We start from the raw sequence: 8,703 nt of genomic DNA, 5'->3' as shown, positions 1-8,703 counted from the left end.
TCTATCAGGTTTATTTATTATTATTATTTTATGGAGACAACTTGAGTGGTGTGTTGTCTTATTACTTGCTGCTTTGTGTTCTGTGGGTGTACGCTTTAGCGCCATTGGTATATACATATATTTATTGAATTATCAAGAAACCCCCAATAAAGAAGTGGTTCTGTAGGTGGAGACCATAGACCATATCTCAGTACCAATGCTTTCTGGCTAATGTTTTGATCACTTTTGAATGTTTGTTGTGTTTTCACACTTGTGGTAGCATGAGACAGACTCTACAAACCACACAAGTGGCTCAGGTAGTGCAGCTCATCCAGGATGGCACATCAATGCAAGCTGTGGCAAGAAGGTTTGCTGTGTATGTCAGCGTAGTGTCCAGAGGCGCTACCAGGAGACAGGCCAGTACACCAGGAGACGTGGAGGGGGTCGTAGGAGGGCAACAACCCATCAGCAGAACCGTTACCTCAGCCTTTGTTCAAGGAGGAACAGGAGGAGCACTGCCAGAGCCCTGCAAAATGACCTCCAGCAGGCCACAAATGTGCATGTTTCTGCACAAGCGGTTAGAAACTGACACCATGAGGATGGTCTGAGTGCCCGATGTCCACAGATGGGGGTTGTGCTCACAGCCCAACACCGTGCGGCCCTCCAAAGAAATGCCATCCCACACCATTACTGACCCACTGCCAAACCGGTCATACTGAAGGATGTTGCAGGCAGCAGATTGCTCTCCACAGCATCTCCAGACTCTGTCATGTCTGTCACATGTGCTCAGTGTAAACCTGCTTTCATCTGTGAAGAGCACAAGGCACCAGTGGTGAATTTGCCAATCCTGGTGTTCTGTGGCAAATGCCAAGCGTCCTGCACGGTGTTGGGCTGTGAGCACAACCCCCATGAGTTTGTCTCATGCTACCACGAGTGTGAAAGCACAACAAACATTCAAAAGTGACCAAAACATTAGCCAGAAAGCATTGGTACTGAGATGTGGCCTGTGATCCTCACCTGCAGAACCACTCAGAAACAGAAGTTTGATTTACTTGGAGTTATATTCTGTTGATTAAGTAATACATGCAATAATATAATTAACAAATGTAAGAAAGAAACAGATTGATTTGATTTTTAATGACTATTTCTGGTGGGTGGACATTATATGATCCATAGGCTGTGGTCATGTCCCAAGCATCAATTACACCTATGTTAAGTCCCCTGAAGATGTCCTTTACCAAAAGATATTGAATGTATCCATGAAAATCACTAAATCGTTCAACATCATTATTCATTTCTCTGGTGTTTTCTGACTTTACAATGACTTTTGTATCCGGACTTCTTAAAAATAAATGTTCAATGGATTTGCGAATATTAAGAACTCTTCTGATGAACAGGTCAAGAGGAAAAGGTCGGAAATGTTGTCCTACAGAAATTACTATTATAGTGTTAGCACCTCCACCAATTCTGTCTATTTCATTAGCGATATAGGCATGGTCCTTCATTGAAAAGAAGCTCTGAGTAACGAAGGGGTGTCCATGCTTCTTCCACTGGATGGAAATATGATTTGTCAAATCAAATTCTAAATGTGTTTTATGCCAACCGATTCCATGATTATTAAACAACTTCAGTCCTGTAAACGAGAGGAAAAAAAAAAAAATTCAAGACAAATCTTATTAAACTAAATTTTTATATTAATTAAATAAAATGTGAGGAAATTGTTTACATTATTCTTAACATAATTAACTGAAATATTATAAATGCAAGGTTCTTAAAATATCAGTTCTACAACTTACTTTATTAACTTTATTAAATCCCTAAAATATTATTTGTTCATGCACCAATACGGTCTTTTTTTTATTTCACCACCGAAGTAGTACTAATGTATGTTCCCCCATTTGTATTTGAATACTTACCAGCTGCCATCTTCTGCTCTTCTCGGCACCACTCCAGTCAGCTTTTTCTAGTTGCTCCAGTGTTTGCTGGTTGAACCGGAAATCATAAATCTGTGCGACGCAAAACAAGGCTTACATTGAGAGCATGTGACCATTAGATCTGACTTCAGTCCGGCAGGAGCTGCAGTCAAAATATGTTGGAAAGGGAATGGAATGGTGGCAGGAAGAGCAGAAGGCAGGGGCTGGTAAATATTTTAGCAGCAGTAAAAAGACATTAGTGAAACTATTCTGGCAGTGACATTTTCTTATAACTCTGGAGTGGTGCTTTAAATTCTTTACATACTTTATCAGGTCATCTAGTGATGAGCAAATACATTTGGCACTATTTGTTTCTCGCACGAATAGTACAGTATTCGGGCTATTCGTTACTCAGCAAATAATTTGGTATTCGCCTCAGTAAATTGGAGTGACCGGCCCAGCATGTTTGACGCTTTATTTACAGCAAATGAACATGATGGGCTGGCTTGCCAATCACAGTAATGCCGGCGCCATCTTTGGTGTGGCATTACTGCGATCGGCTGGTCTTTCAGCATCATAGGGACAATTTAAAGGCTGCCGGTGCCATCTTGTGCACATTGCATCCGGAAACAGCGTACTGAGAGCACAGTTTGAGCATAGGGAAAGTGAAAGTAGTGTAAGGAGAGTGATAGGAGTTTATACTGAGCATTTATTAGTGAGAAAATTAATAGCAGGGAGATTATTGCAATTACATGCTGCAGCTCTCCGCTATTTTCCACTTAAAGTACCAAATTTTTGTCTAGCAGTTGTGTGACTGGCACAACATGGGTAGAGATAATTGTACGTGACAATTTAGCAGGGGCAATAATCCTCATTACTCCACATTTGCAGTGTTTTAGCAAGTCGATTGAAAAAAATCTTAGTTTTCTATTGTTCTAAAAAATAGCATGTATTTATTTACCAGTTGTGCCACTGGCGCAATATGGGTAGAGATAATCGTACCTGACAATTTAGCAGTGGCAATAATCTTCATTACTCCACATTTGGAGTGTGTCAGCAAGACGATCTCCAAAAAAATAGCCACACATTGCTAGATACAGTGAATTTGCACATAAGACCTTTGTAAGTGTACTTGTGAAAAATAAAGCTAGTATTTTTTGGTTTCATAAACATAATGTGGCGCCCCTGAGGCTCAGTCGCCATAGAGGTACTGCACCTTCTCCTAAGGTGTAGTGCCCCACCAACTAGGTAAGTTGGGAGCTCCTTTCCACACTCCAACACCTGCACCCACACACAGGATAGTTCAGCAATGGACCGGATTGCGGCTCCGTGCTTAGAGGATAGCAGAGCACCTTTCGTGGGTCTTTGCTTCGTAACACGAGATGTGCTGGGAGGTGGGTGGAGTTAGATATAAAAGAGTGGGAAGGTTTAGAATTGGAGTTCAGTTCAGTTGAGTTCAGTTCAGTTTAGTCTGGAGTCTGAGTCAGAGAGCAGGCTGACAGGAGGTCAGCCTGACGGGAGCTCAAGGCGGAGGAAGACAGTCAGTCAGGCGAGGCTGAGGACTGGTCTTAGTGGAACGAGCTCCCTAGGAAAGGAACAGAAGGAGAAAGACGTAGGACTGCAACCTAAGCTTCCATAAGAGAGAGAAGGAACAGTGCGGAATGAAGGAGTAGGAGAACAGAGATGAGTTGTGGGTTGGAAGAGGAACCCTGCCTATAGGTTCTCAGCGCAAGGCCGGGGCCCGGTCCCCGAGGTTGTATGGACACTTATGGCTCTGCAGCAGACACCGGTGGAGTAGTTGGCTGTAAATGCACTACTCCCATCTAAGATTTGGGACACAACAGCAACCGAATAGAGAGCTAGTACTCAGAGAGGACTCCCCGATAGAGGCTACAGCTGTCTGTCATACAAGTAAGGTTCTAGGAACATCTGACAGGAGGAACTTCAGAGTACCACGGTACTGGAGCTCTTCACACTAAAGGCGCAATAGAGGAGTCATTCAGGAAAGGTACATGTTGGCGGAGTGTTGGAGAGGAGAAGCCTAACTTGCCCGGGAGGTTGATTGAGTCTCTGCCCCGGAGGACACAGCATGGAAGTGGGCACCAGTGGTTACCAAGATCTGTGAGTAAAGCATTGAAACTCCAAGCCCTGGTGTCCTCCATTCCTTCTTGCGTCCGCCAGCACCGCTACATTCCCTGCGCCGGACACTACACCATCAAGGTGTCCCCACATCTACACTGCCCTGGGACAACAGCCCTGCCTGTGGAGGGCTATACCACCATTGCTGCATCCCACCATCTGTTCCAGAGGATCTGTCTGCAGCGTCGGCTTAACACCTCCCTTGCCGAACACCACAGGTGGCGTCACGAACTATTCAATTCCATTAACCACACTCCACCATTGACATTGGGCGCCCAGGGCCACAGACCGGGTCACAGCTGCCATGATACTTTCCCCCTGACACCGGCCCGGTACCAAGTACCCCACTGCCCTGGGACTGGAGGGCAACCCAATAACACATTCCAGATGAGAAAGGGTGATGTTAAGGGATGTGGATGTGATGGTGCCCGCCAAAGCCATGTGACAGATCCGAAGGTGACAGTATCTCGTTCTAGTTTCCTGTCAAAATTTGGTTAGTGTGCTGCACCACTCTCAAACCCAGACAAGTGTGAGGATGTTGCGAGTTGCATGGCAGACAAAGGCTCCAGTGTGTTGACAAGCAGCACCATGAAGTCTTCCATGCAATCCAGTCTCAATAGCCAAGAGGCTGGGCCTTTGAATCCTCAACCTGGTCCTTCTTCCTAGCACCATCGAGTCCCAGGAGACATATGACCCCAACGTTGGCCACTCTAAGGAACTGTTTATGTTCTCTTGTAATTTGTCACGCCTCTCAACGTGCACCATTAAAGAGGGTCATGAGGAGGTGGAGTGCAGTGATGCCCAAACATTTGAGCACCCATGGGCAGGAGAAAGGCACTTTGGGTAAGATCAATTAATGTCTGAAGAGGTGGAGGATAATCATGAGGCAATGTTGCCATCAGGTCAGCCTTAAATCGCAACTCAGAAGGAAGATCAGATTGAGGAATCGGAAGTCGACGTAATAATGAGGCCACTGATCCAACCTGGCACGGTCGCACACCAAGCGAGCACAGCAGTGCAGAGAGGGATGGATCTATAGCAAGAAAACAGGCAAGAAGAGGTTGTGGTTTGCCCAGAGGCAGAACTCGATCAACTGTTCCACAGAGCCCCCAAACTATAGGCTAGATAACAGGCATTTGGTGCGTTATTCTCCTGTATGGCAGTTTTTTTTTCCTGAAAGTCCTTCAGATAAATCCAGTCTCAATAGCCAAGAGGCTGGGCCTTTGAATCCTCAACCTGGTCCTTCTTCCTAGCACCATCGAGTCCCAGGAGACATATGACCCCAACGTTGGCCACTCTAAGGAACTGTTTATGTTCTCTTGTAATTTGTCACGCCTCTCAACGTGCACCATTAAAGAGGGTCATGAGGAGGTGGAGTGCAGTGATGCCCAAACATTTGAGCACCCATGGGCAGGAGAAAGGCACTTTGGGTAAGATCAATTAATGTCTGAAGAGGTGGAGGATAATCATGAGGCAATGTTGCCATCAGGTCAGCCTTAAATCGCAAATCAGAAGGAAGATCAGATTGAGGAATCGGAAGTCGACGTAATAATGAGGCCACTGATCCATCCTGGCACGGTCGCACACCAAGCGAGCACAGCAGTGCAGAGAGGGATGGATCTATAGCAAGAAAACAGGCAAGAAGAGGTTGTGGTTTGCCCAGAGGCAGAACTCGATCAACTGTTCCACAGAGCCCCCAAACTATAGGCTAGATAACAGGCATTTGGTGCGTTATTCTCCTGTATGGCAGTTTTTTTTTCCTGAAAGTCCTTCAGATAAAACAACTATAATTTTCAGCGTCTGCCAAACCAAGCTAAGAAGAGGCAAGAACACTGCCAACCTGAGCACTACCAGCATGCAAAAGCACATGGCAGCCAAGCACCCCAGTAAATGGGCGACTAGGTATAAAATCTGAGTCTGAGGGTGAAAACCACTGCCCCTTCCCCTTACAGCCTTCTCAATCTGCTGACTATGAAGCAGGCGCTGATGCCTTCTGCCCATAACCAGCGGTTGCACACACACAACAGTCAGCAACCACGTCCACTTCGTTGTCCCAGCGCAGCATTCAGTTGTCCCTGCCCAAGACATTTACTAGAAAGCAGAAATATCTAGCCACCCACCCACAGGCCCAAACTCTAAAAACCCACGTTGTCAGATTGCTAGCCCTGGAAAAAGGTTGCTGTTTCGACTTGTGGGAGCTGAGTCCTTCCACGACCTCTTGGCGGTGGCAGCCCCATAGTACTCAATTCCCAGCCGACACTATTTTTCATGGTGTGCCGTTCCCGCGTTACATAACACGTGCTACACAATATCAGCCGTGCTCTGGCCAACGCATTCAAAGGGAAGGTTCATCTAACCTCAGACATGTGGACAAGTTCTTGTGGACAGGAATGATACATTTCCCTGATGACACACTGGGTTAACCTGGTGGAGTTTGGGACAGAGTCAGACGCTGGGACATCACACAACTTAACCACACCAAGAATAGCAGTCCAACTTGCATCAGGGTTTCAGTCTCCTCGTATTCGACTTCTTGTCTCTCCTTCTCATCCTCAGCGGAACTAGCCTCCCCATCACTCGCCAGCTGGAAAATCTGCAGCACTGCCTTGGCAAAGCAGCAGCACTTTCTGCTGAAGCTCATCTGTTTATGTGATGAAGCTCACAACGCAGCCGAGCTGTTGAAAGGGATAAAAGAACAGACAAATCTGTGGCTCTCTCCGCTGAACATCCAACTAGGTCTGGTTGTGTGCAATAAGGGCGTAACTTGGTGGCGGCTTTAAAGCTCGGCAAGCTGGAACACGTTCCATGCATGGCCCACATGCTGAACTTGGTTGTACAGCGGTTTTTAAAAACATACCGTGACTTGCCTGACCTACTTGCCAAGGTACGCCATGCCACAGCACACATGTTTGAAAGTCATCTCAGGCTTTTGCTGGTCTTGCTGCACTGCAGCAGTGTTTTAATTTACCTCATCACCGACTGATTTGTGACCTGCCCACACATTCAACCTTCCATATGTGGTAAGGCTTAGGGTACTGTCACACTTGGCGATGCACCAGCGATCCTGACAACGATATGACCTGGTAGGGATCGCTGGTGCATCGCTGCGTGGTCGCTGGTGAGATGTTAAACAATCAGATCTCAGCAGCGATGCAGCAATGATACGGAACGATACGACGGTTGTTGGGACCCTGTCTCTCAGACCTGTAGTATTGAGGTCGTTTGTCATTGTCCCTGTCAAACACAGCGATGTGCGCTGGCCAGAGAGACACCAGCAATCAAAAAATGGCCCAGGACATTCGAGCATGATCAGCGACATCGCAGCAGGAGCCAGATCGCCGCTATGTGTCACACGTAGCGAGATTGCTGTTGCGTCACAAATCGGTGACGCAACAGTGATCTTGCTAGCGATCTCGCTATGTGAGACGGGGGCTTTAGTGAGCAGCAAAAGGGCAGTCTCTGAATTCCATCTTCTCAATGCACATCAGAGTATCACTCAGCTCCCACACATAACAATTGTCGAGTGGGTGTGGATAGCTGACCTACTGTATGTGAGGTTCTTCAAAACTTTGAGTACTGCACCAACATAGTGAGCGTTGATGACACTATTATCAGCGTAACCATCCCATTGCTCTTTCTATTAAAATGTTCACTGCAGAATCTGAAAGAAGATGCTTTGAATGCCGAGTAGGTGGTTATGGAGCAAGATTGTACAGTGGCTGATACCACAGAGCCCAGCCTCGCAAAGTATTCTCAGGCCATATTGGGTGGTGACGAAGAACAGGAGGAGGAGGAGGAACAGGATTTTTTGCTCTGCGCTGCAGAGGGTACTCCTGATCCTAGCTTCATGCCTGCCCAGCATGGATGGCCTGAAGAGAAGAAGGATGAGGAGGAAGCTATGCATCGTGAGGAGGAAAGGATGGTTAGTGTTGTTCCTGGTGAGAACATTGGACGTTTGACTCTTTGTAGACTGCCAAACATGGCAGAGTAAATGTCCAGATGCATTTCCTAAGACCCTCACGTGAAAGACATTTTGTCCACCATGAAATACTGGCTCTGCACCTTTATTGACCCATAGTACAAGGAGAAATTTGCTTCTCTAATGTTGGAGGCAGACGTGCCATTTTCAGTGCATGTATGCCAATGGGCCGTAGTGGAAGACTTGCTCAAAAGATTATCCCCAGACAATGCTGGTGGTACCGGCTCTTTTCGCTCACAAGGATTACAGGGGAGGGCCACAACTCGGAACTCGGGGGGGGAGGAATGTCCACCATATGGGCCATTTTCATGAGTGCGTCCCAACAGCAAGGGCTATCTGTGGATGTAACTATGACGAGGAGGGAGAAGTTGACCAAGATGGTGAAGGACTACTTAAGTGATCATACCATCATCCTTCCTGATCCTCCAGTGCCCTTTAACTATTGCTTGCCACATCTGCACACTTAGCCCGACCTCTCCTTGTATGCCTTGGAGGTGCTGCCATGATCTGCCGTGAGTGTGTTGTCTGAGCAGGTTTTTAGTTTGGCAGGTGCAATCATAACGGATAAGCGCACATGCCTGCCAACATAAAATGCAGACAGGCCGACTCTTCTAAAATTGAATAAGGGCTGTATTTCCCCTGACTTTGTAAGCCTTATGGATGACAGCAACGTTATGTAAATGCAGACTACTT

The 8,703-nt window shown here is 46.6% G+C and overlaps 1 protein-coding gene across 3 annotated transcripts in view; it reads right to left on the bottom strand.

Annotated features, from left to right (window-relative positions):
- Positions 1-222: 222 nt before the first annotated feature.
- LOC141086573 (NXPE family member 1-like) overlaps positions 223-8,703 on the bottom strand; it is a 249,486-nt gene continuing 241,005 nt past the window's right edge. For all 3 annotated transcript variants that reach the window (XM_073572727.1, XM_073572728.1, XM_073572726.1), the window contains exon 6: positions 223-1,612. In XM_073572727.1, coding sequence (XP_073428828.1) covers positions 1,077-1,612 — 536 coding nt within the window. In that variant the 3' untranslated portion in view covers positions 223-1,076. The remainder of the gene's footprint in view (positions 1,613-8,703) is intronic.

The sequence above is a fragment of the Dendrobates tinctorius genome, unplaced genomic scaffold, assembly GCF_039654945.1.
Source record: "Dendrobates tinctorius isolate UK_male_01 unplaced genomic scaffold, ASM3965494v1 ptg000032l, whole genome shotgun sequence".
Classification (NCBI taxonomy): Eukaryota; Metazoa; Chordata; class Amphibia; order Anura; family Dendrobatidae; genus Dendrobates; species Dendrobates tinctorius.
Note: the sequence above shows the minus strand (reverse complement) of the source record. Positions and strands in the feature narration are given on the sequence as shown.